Genomic DNA, 17715 nt, shown 5'->3' with positions numbered 1-17715 from the left:
CTTTCCCCCCCCCCCGCCTCTCTTTCCCCCCCCGCCTCTCTTTCCCCCCCCGCCTCTCTTTCCCCCCCCGCCTCTCTTTCCCCCCCCGCCTCTCTTTCCCCCCCCCGCCTCTCTTTCCCCCCCCCGCCTCTCTTTCCCCCCCCCGCCTCTCTTTCCCCCCCCCGCCTCTCTTTCCCCCCCCCGCCTCTCTTTCCCCCCCCCGCCTCTCTTTCCCCCCCCCGCCTCTCTTTCCCCCCCCGCCTCTCTTTCCCCCCCCGCCTCTCTTTCCCCCCCCGCCTCTCTTTCCCCCCCCGCCTCTCTTTCCCCCCCCGCCTCTCTTTCCCCCCCCGCCTCTCTTTCCCCCCCCGCCTCTCTTTCCCCCCCCGCCTCTCTTTCCCCCCCCGCCTCTCTTTCCCCCCCCGCCTCTCTTTCCCCCCCCGCCTCTCTTTCCCCCCCCGCCTCTCTTTCCCCCCCCGCCTCTCTTTCCCCCCCCGCCTCTCTTTCCCCCCCCGCCTCTCTTTCCCCCCCCCGCCTCTCTTTCCCCCCCCCGCCTCTCTTTCCCCCCCCCGCCTCTCTTTCCCCCCCCCGCCTCTCTTTCCCCCCCCGCCTCTCTTTTCCCCCCCCGCCTCTCTTTCCCCCCCCGCCTCTCTTTCCCCCCCCCGCCTCTCTTTCCCCCCCCGCCTCTCTTTTCCCCCCCCCCCCGCCTCTCTCTTCCCCTTCCCACCCGCTTTAAAAACCTCATTGAAACCCACCTTTTCAACCCGGCTGCTGGTCATTCATCATCTCTGCTGAACGGCTCAAGTCAGTTCCTTGTATTTATGATTTCTGGCCCCCTCTGTAAAGCCCCATGGGTTCTGTTCCTACATTCAAGGTGCTATATGAATGCAGGTTGTTAACTGTGATTGACTCCTTTCTCTTTGGCTTACAGGTGTGTTTTAGGGAACACTACCATTCTTGCTGAGTTTGCCAGTGAAGACGAGATTAATCGCTTCTTTGCACAAGGCCAGTCACTGACGCCCTCTCTGGGCTGGCAATCTCTGGGATCCAGCCAGAACCGCATCGCATCCATTGACAGTTCCCACCCATTCTCAAACCGCAATGATCTCAATCACTGGAATGGTGCTGGGCTGTCGGGAACTGGTGGTGGAGACCTACATGGCACTTCACTCTGGGGCACCCCCAATTATTCCACTAGCCTGTGGGGAACCCCAAGCAGCAATGACACGCGGGGTATTGGCAGCCCCTCCCCCATCAATGCTTTCCTCCCTGTTGACCACCTTGGAGGTGGAGAGTCCATCTGAACTTTAGTCATGACTCAAACTGTGACCTCGATATGAAAAGCAGCACTAATCAGACTTTTCACCTACAGCGCGAGAGAGAGACGGAGAAAAGGGGTGACCTGTGGAAATATTCCGTTCTGCACCTTTATTTCCACTTTCTTTTAGCCCAGAACATATCAGTTTTAATACTTGAATCATGCAGGCCAATAATGAAAAAAAATGTGAAAAAGTATATATTTATACTTCCAGATAGTGCTATCCATTTAAAAGAGAGAGAAAAAAACAGCTTCAAATGAGCTAGTTTGTGTGCACTCATCATGTTTGTTCCTTAAATTCCAAAACTTCTTTTTTGAGTTTGCTGATGTTGGGAGTGTGAGCTGTTAATCTGCACTGAGTACTGTGTCCCTGTCCGATTGGCAATAGGGCGGGGGGTGGGGGGGGGGGAGGGGGGAGAGGGTAGTTCACGTGTAAATGTTTACTCAAGGATGTTCTCTTAGCAAGGAAAAAAAATGGACAAAACAAGTGTGCTCTTTTAATATGCCTTTGACATGTACTTACCTTAACGTGGTATTGTAGAGCTGGGTCAAGTTATCATACTAGCCCCGCCGTTTCAAAAACAAGTATTGCACCAACCTGTTTCTTTTCAAATAAAATTTAAAAAAAATCTTTTAATAAGAAGATAAAAAACCTAAAGAATCTCCACAGTGTGATGCTGTGGTCAGCAGCTGTGACTTGCAACCCCCACCCTGCAAGCCAGGAGGGTACAGCACTTTCAATAGAGCTTTCATTTTTTTTGGAGGTGCCCTGGGCGTGCCCTCTTGTTTACAGACTTTCGAGGGGAAATGTTTACTCTTCCATCATTAATAAAAATGAAAAAAAAACTATATAAATAAAAAAAAATGAAAAAAAAATGACAGATATTTGCGGATGAAGATGTTCTATCTCTGGGAATATTGAACAGTGTTTTGACCATGTTCTTTTTTTTTCTATTCCTCTATATCCTGAAACGAGAGAGAGCATGGTTCTCAGGAAATAGTCCCCCCCTCCCTCCCTCACAAGTTAGAAACTCCTGGTAGTTTTGTGTAGGAACCTCCCTCCCCTCCCCTCCCCTCCCCCCCCAACTTTTAGCACTGAATTAAACTGCTCTGTAAAAGTTTTTTTTTTGTTTTTTTTTTGCCAATTTAACTGCTTAAAGCCGGAGTTTCCAGTTATTGCTTTGAAATTGCTGTCTTTTTATAGTGAGTGAAGGTGGATTTTGCTGACATGTTGTAGTATATATATACTTTATTTTTTTTTCCCTCCTTTATATTCCCATTATCGAGTGGCTAAATGTATTTTGCTATTGTGACTGTGTCCAATTGACTGTTGTACTTAAAAACAAAAACTGGCTGAGATCTGTAACTATGCATACTGTAACCAGCTCTGGTGGTTTACAGAATCATACTGTTCATCCGTAACAGGCCGTTTTAATGTAAGAGTTTGCGTGTAAAAGAGTTCTACAGAAAACAAGTTATTTTACACTTTTTCTTTTGTGTCTTTATTTTGTTTTGCCACAAAATGTATTCATTCATGCTTGTACAGAGCGGAGACAAACCTGGACACGATTTTAACACTGCAGACAATGCCACCATTTCATTGCCTTCGTTATAACTGTCTGTCGGAAGATGCAAACAAGTCAGTGGCTTTTTAACTGTTTACAAATAGAATGTGATTGTAAAATGTATAATTTGGTTGTGTTGAATTATGAAGTTACTTCAGACATTAATAAATCATGACGTTTTTGGCTGCTCAGCATTTATATTCCTTCCCTTCTTGTTGTTTATTTGCTGCGGTGGTTTTATCTCCGGGTGGCTGGCTGTCTCTCCTCTCGCAGTGTCTCAATCCAAACTTCAAAGCTGCGCATGTCCTTTCCTTTAAAGTTTGTGACGGGTGCCCCTTCCCGCTGGAGCCTGTGCCCGGTCCCATGCGTGCGCGCACAGCGAAGGGACATGCCGATCGGTACAGGCCCGAGGTCACAGGGCAGTCAGCAGATGGGGGCTTGTTTTAATCTGCTGCCGTCGCCTGGTTCCACAGGAAGCTCGCACTCAACAGGAGTGACATTAAACTCCCAAGCCAAGTGGACGGCTGATTGTTTTCGCACAGTGCGGGCCAACACAATAACATGGAAAAAGATACTGTGGTGGGTGGGTGTGCTGCTCCCAACCCGAGCACAGGAAAACATGTCTGACCTTCAGGAAAAGGAGGATGATTTGACTGCATGTTTTCTTTGCTATTTAAGCGGTCCAGTTTCTCTCCATGCTCATCAGTTCCATCCCCTCACAGTATGAGCGAGGCCTCCTGGCTCTAAACTAAGAGAGAGAAGTGATGTGTGTTTTTTAACATAGAATGTACAATACAGAAACAGGCCATTTAGCCCAACTGGTCTATGTCAGTGTTTATACTCTGTGACCTGCTCCCACTCTAATTACCTCTTCGCAGCCTGGACTTGTACCTCTGCCAGCACACCCTCCCCCATCCCGCCCACGCGCGCACAACCCTGCATCCCTGCACACACTCCAATGTCACGAATATATTGAATGTTGAGAGGTGATTACTCCCGCCTGTAGGATCGTTAAGATCACAAGAATCACTACCCCATGTGAGTTAGTAATTTTAATAAACTGAGCAAGTTCAGCTGCAAATCAGTTTAAAATTACAATGTTAACAAAGGTATTAACCAAATGTTTTGCTATGTTATCAGTTCCTTCAGGCTGCCTGCTCGACCTGCCACTGACTGCGGACTTACTAAGCAGGAAGAATGACAGAGTGACTTTCCTGGGAGTGAATGCTTTTTTTAAAAAAAATAAGTTGCAAAGTGAGATTAGGCACTTTGTCTGAGCCTTTGGTTTGCAATTATATGTGAGGCACATCTCACTGCTGCTTCTGGGCTGAACAAACAATAATTTCAGTACAGTGAGGGGACCGGATCAATACACTGTGACACAGGTCAATTGAGGAATCTCTGCATTGCTGGTTTGGATTTGTCTGTGGCATTGGCATTTGAGGGTCAGTGAGTGCTGACGTGGGAGCGGGAGGGCAGTCTCAGGCCTGTCCTGCTCGCTGCCTCATCTGAGTGGGTGCCACAGTGTCTACCTGCAGAGGGGTGTAGCAGATCCCAGGGCTACTGTGTAAGGGTGCTCACTGATGCTTCCGACTGGTGGTTGGGGAGCAGGGAGGAACTTAATACAACCACGATCACTAATGAAGGAGTACTCCATAAGATAATGGGACTAAAGGCAGACATGTCCCCTGGACCTGATGGCTTACATCCTAGGGTCTTAAAAGAAGTGGCTGCAGAGATAGTGGATGCATTGGTTGTAATCTACCAAAATTCCCTGGATTCTGGGGAGGCCACCTTAGACTGGGTGTTGTGTAATGAGAGAGGATTAATTAGCAATCTCATTGTGCGAGGCCCCTTGGGGAAGAGTGACCATAATATGGTGGAATTCTGCATTAGGATGGAGAATGAAACAGTTAATTCAGAGACCATGGTCCAGAACTTAAAGAAGGGTAACTTTGAAGGTATGAGGCGTGAATTGGCTAGGATAGATTGGCGAATGATACTGAAGGGGTTGACTGTGGATGGGCAATGGCAGATATTTAGAGACCACATGGATGAACTACAACAATTGTACATTCCTGTCCGGCGTAAAAATAAAAAAGGGAAGGTGGCTCAACCGTGGCTATCAAGGGAAATCAGGGATAGTATTAAAGCCAAGGAGGTGGCATACAAATTGGCCAGAAATAGCAGTGAACCCGGGGACTGGGAGAAATTTAGAACTCAGCAGAGGAGGACAAAGGGTTTGATTAGGGCAGGGAAAATGGAGTACGAGAAGAAGCTTGCAGGGAATATTAAGGCGGATTGCAAAAGTTTCTATAGGTATGCAAAGAGAAAAAGGTTAGTAAAGACAAACTTGGGTCCCCTGCAGTCAGAATCAGGGGACAAAGAAATGGCAGACCAATTGAACAAGTACTTTGGTTCGGTATTCACTAAGGAGGACACCAACAATCTTCCGGATATAAAAGGGGTCAGAGGGTCTAATAAGGAGGAGGAACTGAGGGAAATCTTTATTAGTCGGAACATTGTGTTGGGGAAATTGATGGGATTGAAGGCCGATAAATCCCCAGGGCCTGATGGACTGCATCCCAGAGTACTTAAGGAGGTGGCCTTGGAAATAGTGGATGCATTGACAGTCATTTTCCAACATTCCATTGACTCTGGATCAGTTCCTATCGGGTGGAGGGTAGCCAATGTAACCCCACTTTTTAAAAAAGGAGGGAGAGAGAAAACAGGGAATTATAGACCGGTCAGCCTGACCTCAGTAGTGGGTAAAATGATGGAATCAATTATTAAGGATGTCATAGCAGTGCATTTGGAAAATGGTGACATGATAGGTCCAAGTCAGCATGGATTTGTGAAAGGGAAATCATGCTTGACAAACATTCTGGAATTTTTTGAGGATGTTTCCAGTAAAGTGGACAAGGGAGAACCAGTTGATGTGGTATATTTGGACTTTCAGAAGGCTTTCGACAAGGTCCCACACAAGAGATTAATGTGCAAAGTTAAAGCACATGGGATTGGGGGTAGTGTGCTGACGTGGATTGAGAACTGGTTGTCAGACAGGAAGCAAAGAGTAGGAGTAAATGGGTACTTTTCAGAATGGCAGGCAGTGACTAGTGGGGTACCGCAAGGTTCTGTGCTGGGGCCCCAGCTGTTTACATTGTACATTAATGATTTAGACGAGGGGATTAAATGTAGTATCTCCAAATTTGCGGATGACACTAAGTTGGGTGGCAGTGTGAGCTGCGAGGAGGATGCTATGAGGCTGCAGAGTGACTTGGATAGGTTAGGTGAGTGGGCAAATGCATGGCAGATGAAGTATAATGTGGATACATGTGAGGTTATCCACTTTGGTGGTAAAAACAGAGAGACAGACTATTATCTGAATGGTGACAGATTAGGAAAAGGGGAGGTGCAACGAGACCTGGGTGTCATGGTACAACAGTCATTGAAGGTTGGCATGCAGGTACAGCAGGCGGTTAAGAAAGCAAATGCCATGTTGGCCTTCATAGCGAGGGGATTTGAGTACAGGGGCAGAGAGGTGTTGCTACAGTTGTACAGGGCCTTGGTGAGGCCACACCTGGAGTATTGTGTACAGTTTTGGTCTCCTAACTTGAGGAAGGACATTCTTGCTATTGAGGGAGTGCAGCGAAGATTCACCAGACTGATTCCCGGGATGGTGGGACTGACCTATCAAGAAAGACTGGATCAACTGGGCTTGTATTCACTGGAGTTCAGAAGAATGAGAGGGGACCTCATAGAAACGTTTAAAATTCTGACGGGTTTAGACAGGTTAGATGCAGGAAGAATGTTCCCAATGTTGGGGAAGTCAAGAACCAGGGGTCACAGTCTAAGGATAAGGGGTAAGCCACTTAGGACCGAGATAAGGAGAAACTTCTTCACCCAGAGAGTGGTGAACCTGTGGAATTCTCTACCACAGAAAGTAGTTGAGGCCAATTCACTAAATATTTTCAAAAGGGAGTTAGATGAAGTCCTTACTACTCGGGGGATCAAGGGGTATGGCGAGAAAGCAGGAAGGGGGTACTGAAGTTGCATGTTCAGCCATGAACTCATTGAATGGCGGTGCAGGCTAGAAGGGCTGAATGGCCTACTCCTGCACCTATTTTCTATGTCCCAGCGGATTGGAAAACTGCAAATATAACACCCCTATTTAAAAAAGGAGGCAGACAAAAAACAGGGAACTATAGACCAGTTAGCCTAACATCTGTGGTTGGGAAAATGTTGGAGTCCATTATTAAAGAAGCAGTAGCAGGACATTTGGAAAAGCATAAATTCAGTCAGGCAGAGTCAGCATGGATTTATGAAGGGAAAGTCATATTTGACAAATTTGCTGAAATTATTTGAGGATGTAACGAACAGGGTGAATAAGGCAGAACCAGTGGATGTGGTGTATTTGATTTCCAGAAGACATTCAATAAAGTGCCACATAAGAGGTTACTGCACAAGATAAAAGTTCACGGGGTTGGGGGTAATATATTAGCATGGATAGAGGATTGGCTAACTAAAATAAAAACATAGTCGGGATAAATGGGTCATTTTCCGGTTGGCAGACAGTGACTAGTGGGGTGCCACAGGGATTGGTGCTGGGGCCTCAACTATTTACAATTTATATTTATGACTTGGATGAAGGGACCGAGTGTAATGTAGCCACTGTTGCTGATGATACAAAGATGGGTGGGAAAGTAAATTGTGAGGACACACAAAATCTGCAAAGGGATAATAGATAGACAGGCAAAATTTAGCAGATGGAATATAATATGGGAAAATGTGAAGGTATCCATTTGGCAGAAAAAATAGGAAAGCAAATTATAATTTAAATGGAGAAAAATTGCAAAGTGCTGCAGAGGAACCTGGGGGTCCTTGTGCATGAAACACAAAAAGTTAGTATGCAGGTACAGCAAGTGATCAGGAAGGCAAATGGAATGTTGGCCTTTATTGCAAGGGGGATAGAATATAAAAGCAGAGAAGTCCTGCTACAACTGTACAGGGTATTGGTGAGACCACACTTGGAATACTGCATACAGTTTTGGTCTCCTTATTTAAGGAAGGATATTCTTGCATTGGAGGCTGTTCAGAGAATGTTCACTCGGTTGATTCCGGTGATGAGGGGGTTGACTTATGAGGAAAGGTTGGGCCTATACACATTGGAGTTCAGAAGAATGAGAGGTGATCTTATAGAAACATATAAGATAATGAAGGGGCTCGACAAGGTGGATGCAGAGAGGATATTTCCACTCATAGGGGATACTAAAACTAGGGGACATAGTCTCAGACTAAGGGGCTGCCCATTTAAAACTGAGATGAGAAGGAATTTCTTTTGAGGGTTGTAAATCTATGGAATTCTCTGTCTCAGAGAGCTGTGGAGGCTGGATCATTGAATATATTTAAGGCAGAGATAGTCAGATTTTTGAGTGATAAGGGAGTAAAGTAAAGGGTTATGGGGAAGTGGAGCTGAGTCCGTGATCAGATCAGCCACGATTGTATTAAATGGCGGAGCAGGCTCGAGGGGCCAGGTGGCCTACTGCTCCTATTTCTTATGTTAAAATTTCTGAGGAAGAATTGTAATTGAGTAGACTAGGCCGATATTCTCAAGAGTTTAGAAAAATGAGAGGTGGTCTCATTAAAACAGACAAAATTCTTACGGGGCTTGACAGGGTAGATGTAGGGAGGATGTTTCCCCTGGCTGGGGAGTCTGGAAGCAGGGATCACAGTCTCGGGATAAGGGGTCGGCCATTTAGGACTGATGAGGAGAAATTCCTTCACTCAGAGGGTGGTGAATCTTTGGAATTCTCTACTCCAGAGGGCTGTGGAGGCTCAGTCTTTGAGTATATTCAAGGCAGAGAGTGATAGATTTTTGGATATTAAGGGAATCAAGGGATATGGGGACAGTGCAGGCAAGTGGAGTTGAGGCCAAGATCAGATCAGCCAGGATCTCATTGAATGGCGGAGCAGGCTTGAGGGGCCGAATGGCCGACTCCTGCTCTTTAAGTTCTTACAATACCAAGAAAATAGAATGGGGACAGAAACGGGAGCGGTGAGATACTCACGGGCCTGTCGCTGTTCAGCTGGTACAGGATGGGGAAGGGTGACCATGGGAGTGGTTCCACGGGCCAGCTGCAAACGGACAAGTCGCTGGCTTTCCCCGAGTCCCCAGCGTGTTCGTTGATGCTGTTGATACTGATGTCCAGGTTGTTTTGTAAACTGAAGCGAAAAAGTTGTGAACAGTGAGAACATTTCCTCCCCCGGGCGCACTTGGCATTCCGAGTACTTTGTGAGAGCTATGTCACACTGCATGACTGACTGTCCCCAAGTTACGTTAGCAGCTGGCTGTGGGACACCAGGGGTTCTGATCGACATGTCTGCCGCTCATTTTCCAGCAGGGTTATGGTCAGGCGTGGCAACCCTCGGAGGTTTATTCTCCCTCCTCTCCGCCTTACCCTTGTTCCTCCCCATTCCCCCTCCACCCCCTTACCTCTCACTGTTTCCCCTCCCCTCCCTTTCCCCATCCTCTCACTGTTCCCCCTCTACATTCCCATTCTCCTCCACCTTCCTCTCTCCCCTCTCGGAGGGACTTCAGTTATATGGAGAAGCTGGGGTTATTCTCCTTGGAGCAGAGAAGGTTGAGAGGAGATTTGATCGAGGTGTTCAAAATCATGAGGGGTCTGGACAGAGTAGAGAGAGAGAAATTGTTCCCATTGGCGGAAGGGTCGAGAACTAGAGGACACAGATTTAAGGCGATTGGCAGAAGAAACAAAGGCGACCTGAAAAACGTGTTAACGCAGCTAGTGGTTAGGATCTGGAATGCACTGCCTGAAAGGGTGGTGGAGGCAGATTTGATCATGGCTTTCAACGCGCAAGTACCTAAAAGAACAAATGTGCAGGGCTACGGGGAAAGGGCAGGGGGAGTGGGACGAGCTGAAGTACTCCTGCAGAGAGCTCAATGGCCACCTACTGTGCTGTAACCATTCTATGATTCCTTGTTCCTCTCCCCACCTGTGAGATCTGCAGACGCGACACGGGGGAGTTGAGGCTCAGAGGGCTCTGGCCTTGGCTCAGTACCACACGGGATGGGTCCCTCACCCACTGAGCCATTCTGCCACCATGACCCTCCTCGCTGTGAGGCTGGACAGAATGTCGTATGGAGCGCAGTCGACACTGTGGTATAAATCACAGACCCCCGATTCCACTGTCACTTGTGTTGCTTTTAATAAGATTAAGTGGTTGGAGTTGCCACCACTAATTATTCAGCGCTATCAGTGGGCCCTGCGCTCGCTCGCACACTGAGCTCTCTCGGGGCTGAGCTTGGAGCCGCACCTCCTCAATGAACAGGATTGAGGTTGAAGAACAAAGCGACAGCGGCCCCTTTGATGATAGAGTGACGAGGGGGTGGGGCTGGGGCTGGTCTGTTGGGGCGGGGAGGCTCCGTTTGTCCCTTGCCCCTGTCACCGACCCGACCCGACCCAATCTCGTTGCGGATGTTATTTCAGGATCCTGGCAAACTTCCCAACATCCACCCAACTAACTCAGAACTTCAACAAGCAGCAGCAAAACTTAACCCCTTGCTGTCCAGAGACACCGTCGCCACCAAGACCATTGGCGCGAAGTAAATGCTTTTTTTTGGTAGCAAAACTCTCGGGCAGTTTAAGAGCCCGATTTCAGGGAAACATTTGGAATCTATCAGGTCAGAGTGGTGTTGGAGGGAAGGGAATTTAGAAGTGTAGTCGGATACTGGATACCAGAGATCTGTACTGTTACTGTATCAGGAACAGTATCGAAACAGCAACAGACAGCGGTGTGTCTTCGAGACACAAGCTGCAACTAAGGTGACCACACTTCGAAAGCACTTCATTGGCTGTAAAGCACTTTGGGACGTTCTGCGGTCGTGAAGCCATTGTTTTCGGTCCCCGCCACAAACTCCGTTCCCTAGCCACTGACTCCATCCCTCTCCCCAACTTCTGTCTGAGGCTGAACCAGACTGTTCGCAACCTGGGTGTCTGTTATATTTGACCCTGAAATGAGCTTAGGACCACCTATTTCCACCTCCGTAACATCATCCGTCTCTGCCTTTGCCTCAGCTCATCTGCTGCTGAAGCCCTCATCCTTATTAGTTGGGAAATTGTGTTGGAGAAATTGATGGGATTGAAGGCCGATAAATCCCCAGGGCCTGATGGACTGCATCCCAGAGTACTTAAGGAGGTGGCCTTGGAAATAGCGGATGCATTGACAGTCATTTTCCAACATTCCATTGACTCTGGATCAGTTCCTATGGAGTGGAGGGTAGCCAATGTAACCCCACTTTTTAAAAAAGGGTGAGAGAAAACAGGGAATTATAGACCGGTCAGCCTGACATCGGTAGTGGGTAAAATGATGGAATCAATTATTAAGGATGTCAAAGCAGCGCATTTGGAAAGAGGTGACATGATAGGTCCAAGTCAGCATGGATTTGTGAAAGAGAAATCATGCTTGACAAATCTTCTGGAATTTTTTGAGGATGTTTCCAGTAGAGTGGATAAGGGAGAACCAGCTGATGTGGTGTATTTGGACTTTCAGAAGGCTTTCGACAAGGTCCCACACAAGAGATTAATGTGCAAAGTTAAAGCACATGGGATTGGGGGTAGTGTGCTGACATGGATTGAGAACTGGTTGTCAGACAGGAAGCAAAGAGTAGGAGTAAATGGGTACTTTTCAGAATGGCAGGCAGTGACAAGTGAGGTACCGCAAGGTTCTGTGCTGGGGCCCCAGCTGTTTACATTGTACATTAATGATTTAGACGAGGGGATTAAATGTAATATCTCCAAATTTGCGGTTGACACTAAGTTGGGTGGCAGTGTGAGCTGCGAGGAGGATGCTATGAGGCTGCAGAGTGACTTGGATAGGTTAGGTGAGTGGGCAAATGCATGGCAGATGAAGTATAATGTGGATAAATGTGAGGTTATCCACTTTGGTGGTAAAAACAGAGAGACAGACTATTATCTGAATGGTGACAGATTAGGAAAAGGGAAGGTGCAACGAGTCCTGGGTGTCATGGTACATCAGTCATTGAAGGTTGGCATGCAGGTACAGCAGGCGGTTAAGAAAGCAAATGCCATGTTGGCCTTCATAGCGAGGGGATTTGAGTACAGGGGCAGGGAGGTGTTGCTACAGTTGTACAGGGCCTTGGTGAGGCCACACCTGGAGTATTGTGTACAGTTTTGGTCTCCTAACTTGAGGAAGGACATTCTTGCTATTGAGGGAGTGCAGCGAAGGTTCACCGGACTGATTCCTGGGATGGTGGGACTGACCTATCAAGAAAGACTGGATCAACTGGGCTTGTATTCACTGGAGTTCAGAAGAATGAGAGGGGACCTCATAGAAACGTTTAAAATTCTGACGGGTTTAGACAGGTTAGATGCAGGAAGAATGTTCCCAATGTTGGGGAAGTCCAGAACCAGGGGTCACAGTCTAAGGATAAGGGGTAAGCCATTTAGGACCGAGATGAGGAGAAACTTCTTCACCCAGAGAGTGGTGAACCTGTGGAATTCTCTACCACAGAAAGTTGTTGAGGCCAATTCACTAAATATATTCAAAAAGAAGTTTGATGTAGTCCTTACTACTAGGGGGATCAAGGGGTATGGTGAGAAAGCAGGAATGGGGTACTGAAGTTTCATGTTCAGCCATGAACTCATTGAATGGCGGTGCAGGCTCGAAGGGCCGAATGGCCTACTCCTGCACCTATTTTCTATTTTTCTATGTTTATCCATGCCTTTGTTACCTCTAGACTTGACTATTCCAATGCACTCCTGACTGGCCTCCCACATTCTACCCTACGTAAACCAGAGGTGATCCAAAACCGTGTCCTAACTTGCACCGTCCCGCTCACCCATCACCCTTGTGCAGGTTGACCTACATTGGCTCCCAGTTTTAAAATTCTCATCCTTGTTTTCAAATCCCTCCATGGCCTCGCCCCTCCCTATCTCTGTAATCTCCTCCAGCCCCACAACCACCTAAGATGTCTGTGCTCCTTTAATTCTGCCCTCTTAAGCATCTCTGATTATAATCGCTCAACCATCGGTGGCCGTGCCTTCTGGTGCCTGGGCCCCAAGCTCTGGAACTCCCTCCCTAAACCTCTCTACCTCTCTTTCCTCCTTTAAGACGCTTCTTAAAACCTACCTCTTTGACCAAGCTTTTGGTCACCTGCCCTAATTTCTCCTTATGGGGCGCGGTATTAAATTTTTCATCTCCTAACACTCTTGTGAAGCGCCTTGGGACATTTCACTACGTTAAAGGTGCTATATAAATACAAGTTGTTTTTGAAAGGCGCTATAGAAATGCAAGTCTATCGTTTATTCTTTCTTTGACCAGAGTCGGAGCTTCGAGTCTTTTTCTTGTCCCTGACTTTTGTGCAATTTCACCATTTTCTGTTAGTATTTACATCATTTATATTTTCTTTTCTTGCTAATGATCTTTACCTGTGCCTGAAGACTGATCGACCGTGGGGGGCAGTCCGGCGGCTGCTGAAGGTCCCGGTCACCGACTCCCCGTGGCAGGAGTAGTAACTGCTGTCCAACATCTGCAGGTGGATCAGTTCATCCGAGTTACTGAAGCCGGGATTGTCCAGCGAGCTGATCGAGTAGTTGAGCCAGGACTGGGACTGATATTGGGGGGAGAAATCGTCAAAGCGACTGAAGCGCCTGTAACTGGAGAGGGAACAATACAAAAATCACAACACCACTGGCAGTGGGTGAGTTGGGTCCACGGTAAAGTTTCTACCGGATTTCGGTCGGCAAGCCGGTCTCGGTCCCGGCTCTGCCATTATCGCACGGCACTGGGTGATGGTCGGATAGTTCCACACTCAAAATTATCCCCTCGCCTCCTGCTGCCTGGTTTTAGTGCAGAGCGGTCGGGCGGGGGGAGGAGGAGAGAGAAAGAGGGCAGAAAAAATAGAATAAAACTCTTACTGAGAGGGGATGGGTTGGTCAGACACACTGACCTTTCACACTCTGGGTCACGGGGTCACACACTGACCTTTCACACACTGGGTCACACACTGACCTTTCACACTCTGGGACACGGGGTCACACACTGACCTTTCACACTCTGGGACACAGCGTCACACACTGACCTTTCACACTCTGGGACATGGGGTCACACACTGACCTTTCACACTCTGGGACACAGCGTCACACACTGACCTTTCACACTCTGGGTCACGGGGTCACACACTGACCTTTCACACACTGGGTCACACACTGACCTTTCACACTCTGGGACACGGGGTCACACACTGACCTTTCACACTCTGGGACAGTGGGTCACACACTGACCTTTCACACTCTGGGACACAGCGTCACACACTGACCTTTCACACTCTGGGACATGGGGTCACACACTGACCTTTCACACTCTGGGACACGGGGTCACACACTGACCTTTCACACTCTGGGACACAGCGTCACACACTGACCTTTCACACTCTGGGACACGGGGTCACACACTGACCTTTCACACTCTGGGACACAGCGTCACACACTGACCTTTCACACTCTGGGACACGGGGTCACACACTGACCTTTCACACTCTGGGACACGGGGTCACACACTGACCTTTCACACTCTGGGACACAGCATCACACACTGACCTTTCACACTTGGGACACAGGGTCACATACTGACCTTTCACACTCTGGGTCACGGGGTCACACACTGACCTTTCACACTCGGGGTCACACTCTGGGACCCGGGGTCACACACTGACCTTTCACACTCTGGGACAGAGGGTCACACACTGACCTTTCACACTCTGGGACAGAGGGTCACACACTGACCTTTCACACTCTGGGACAGAGGGCCACACACTGACCTTTCACACACTGGGTCACACACTGACCTTTCACACTCTGGGACACTGGGTCACACACTGACCTTTCACACTCTGGGACACGGGGTCACACACTGACCTTTCACACTCTGGGTCACGGGGTCACACACTGACCTTTCACACTCTGGGACACGGGGTCACACACTGACCTTTCACACTCTGGGACACTGGGTCACACACTGACCTTTCACACTCTGGGACACGGGGTCACACACTGACCTTTCACACTCTGGGACACTGGGTCACACACTGACCTTTCACACTTTGGGTCACGGGGTCACACACTGACCTTTCACACTCTGGGACACGGGGTCACACATTGACCTTTCACACTCTGGGACACTGGGTCACACACTGACCTTTCACACTCTGGGACACGGGGTCACACACTGACCTTTCACACTCTGGGACAGAGGGTCACCCACTGACCTTTCACACTCTGGGACAGAGGGTCACACACTGACCTTTCACACACTGGGTCACACACTGACCTTTCACACTCTGGGACACGGGGTCACACACTGACCTTTCACACTCTGGGTCACGGGGTCACACACTGACCTTTCACACTCTGGGACACGGGATCACACACTGACCTTTCACACTCTGGGACACGGGGTCACACACTGACCTTTCACACTCTGGGACACGGGGTCACACACTGACCTTTCACACTCTGGGACACGGGGTCACACACTGACCTTTCACACTCTGGGTCACGGGGTCACACACACTCTCTCTCACTGGGCTTTGTAACCCTGAACGGTTTCCGGGTGTTTAGCCGAGGATCTGTTGGACAGATCTGGTGCTGCTGTTAGTTTCTTTGTTTCTCTCTGACTCCCTGGGGCTTGTCACTGAAATTCAAACAATGAAAAGGAAAGTTCAGGACAGGCTTCAAGCACTCGGAGAGTTTTAGCTCGGAGTGGGGGAAACGAGAACTTCCAGCACACTTTCGCTCTCCACCGACCAGCGAGCTTCAAAGCACACTGTCATCCACCACAGCGGCATTTAGATGGTTAATGTGGCAGCCTGATAAAAGCCTGTCCTTAAAACCAACACTGAGTTTGGGCATTTCGATCAGGTCGGGTCCATCTGGGGCACAAACTTAACGAAGCACACGGCAGCGACCAAACGTGGCTGTACCTGGACTGAAACACTGGCACCTCCCCTTTAATATTATTGTATGTCATTGTCCTGTCTGGTGGGGGGGTAATTGCCCTGTCTGGGAGGGGGGAGGGGGGGGGTAATTGCCCTGTCTGTATGTGTGTGGGCTGCAGTCTTTGCTTCATCCCTTCCCCCCCCCACCCAGCTCACAGAGCACTGAGGCCAGTTCTCATTCCCCGACTGCTGACAGCAGCCAGTGCCCCATGGAGTGCAGTCCTAGCCGGATCCCAGTCCATCTCCCCACTCCCTCCCTCCCCACACCTCACCCAGGTCACTCCTCTGCCTTGTGATCATGACAGAGGGAGCAAGAGGGACCTGGAGCTGGGGGAAGAGAGACAGACAGAGACACAGAATGAGAAACCGAGAGAGACAGAAAGAGAGCAACAGGTGGAGAGGGACAGGAAGAGAGAGCCCGGGGAGGGGGGGGGCGTCTCGTTCTGGACTTCGTGGGTGTGCAGTAATTTGACTGAAAGAATAAATCAGTTTATTAATTCTAGTTCTGTAAATCTGTCTGAACAGCAGAAGGCGACAAGGACCATGCCGAGAGACCCCGACCAGCACAAGTTGCTGCCGCTTATTAACCCGATCGCTCAGGCAGCCGGTGCCCCAGCCAGGGGCCGGACAGACCCCGGCGAGGAGCGAGATCTCCCGCGTGTTTCCCCTGCACTCCCCGCCCTCCCATTCATTTATTTGCATCCAATCACGTCTCTATTTGGACACAGTTTTTGGTGTAATTTTCATGTTAATGAAATCCGTCACCTCGGATCGCTGAGCTGTGATATTTTATTTCGCTGGCAGAGTTTCTAAACGGAGTCGGGTAAGATCTGCAGGGAGCTATACTGTATGCTGTGAGTGCAGCGCACAGAGCAGCTGCGGCCAAGCTTTTCGCCTTCTGGGAGGAGTTAGGTGATACCAGAGAGTCTTGAGGCCCGGGATAAATTGTAAATCCCTGCTCCTGTGAATTTGCAGATATCACGACAGTCACTGTTACAAAGCCTCCCTGATAAAGTGCAACATCCCCACCGACTCCTGGTGGCCAAAGACCGCCCTAAGTGGAGGAAGAGCATCCGGGAGGGCGCTGAGCACCTCGAGTCTCGTCGCCAAGAGCATGCAGAAATCAAGCGCAGGCAGCGGAAGGAGCATGCGGCAAACCAGTCCCACCCACCCGTTCCCTCAATGACTATCTGTCCCACCTGTGACAGAGACTGTGGCTCTCGTATTGGACTGTTCAGCCACCTAAGGACTCATGTTTCGAGTGGAAGCAAGTCTTCCTCGATTGCGAGGGACTGCCGATGGTGATGAGTGTTTACAACACAGATACAGGCCATTCGGCCCACAGGTTGGTGCTGGTTGTTGGGGAAATGTGGGGGTTTGGACCTTGGGGAAGGTCACAGATCTCTCTCTCTCTCCCTCCCGCCCGCCCCATTCCCACCTTCTCCCCAGGGCTGGTGCGAGATGTGCCCTACCACGCCCTGACCTGCTGCACTGCACGTTCTCTGACCTGCTTCTCGTCTGCTCGACCTTGGCCTCGATCAGCAGGACCTTGAACCTCCTCAGTACCGCGATCGCCACGGCTGCCATGACAACGGCCAGGCTGAACACTACACCAAAGGCAATTGCAATCAGGCTCTGCCGGGTCATTCTGTGGTCACACCTGGAGCCCATAAACCAGTAATCGCTGCCCACGGGGCACCTGCAATAAAACCACATTCTGATTGGCTAGTGTCATAGAAATTTAGATACATTACAGCATAGACAGAGGCCATTCGGCCCATCGTGTCCGTGCCGGCCGACACAAGCTATCCAGCATAACC

General features: G+C 49.2%; 2 protein-coding genes across 8 annotated transcripts in view; one reads left to right on the top strand and one right to left on the bottom strand.

Annotated features, from left to right (window-relative positions):
- Positions 1–3057, top strand: part of LOC139281298 (trinucleotide repeat-containing gene 6A protein-like) — a 40765-nt gene extending 37708 nt beyond the window's left edge. For all 7 annotated transcript variants that reach the window (XM_070901432.1, XM_070901434.1, XM_070901435.1 and 4 more), the window contains one exon: positions 908–3057. In XM_070901432.1, coding sequence (XP_070757533.1) covers positions 908–1280 — 373 coding nt within the window. In that variant the 3' untranslated portion in view covers positions 1281–3057. The remainder of the gene's footprint in view (positions 1–907) is intronic.
- The window catches only part of LOC139281300 (interphotoreceptor matrix proteoglycan 2), a 35308-nt gene continuing 20376 nt past the window's right edge, over positions 2784–17715 (bottom strand). Inside the window, exons 7-10 of the mRNA XM_070901436.1 lie at positions 17403–17594; positions 13329–13556; positions 8928–9081; positions 2784–3602 (exon numbers count right to left, since the gene is read on the bottom strand). Of these exons, the coding sequence (XP_070757537.1) occupies positions 3576–3602; positions 8928–9081; positions 13329–13556; positions 17403–17594 (601 nt within the window). The 3' untranslated portion in view covers positions 2784–3575. The remainder of the gene's footprint in view (positions 3603–8927; positions 9082–13328; positions 13557–17402; positions 17595–17715) is intronic.

The sequence above is a fragment of the Pristiophorus japonicus genome, chromosome 15, assembly GCF_044704955.1.
Source record: "Pristiophorus japonicus isolate sPriJap1 chromosome 15, sPriJap1.hap1, whole genome shotgun sequence".
Classification (NCBI taxonomy): domain Eukaryota; kingdom Metazoa; phylum Chordata; class Chondrichthyes; family Pristiophoridae; genus Pristiophorus; species Pristiophorus japonicus.
Note: the sequence above shows the minus strand (reverse complement) of the source record. Positions and strands in the feature narration are given on the sequence as shown.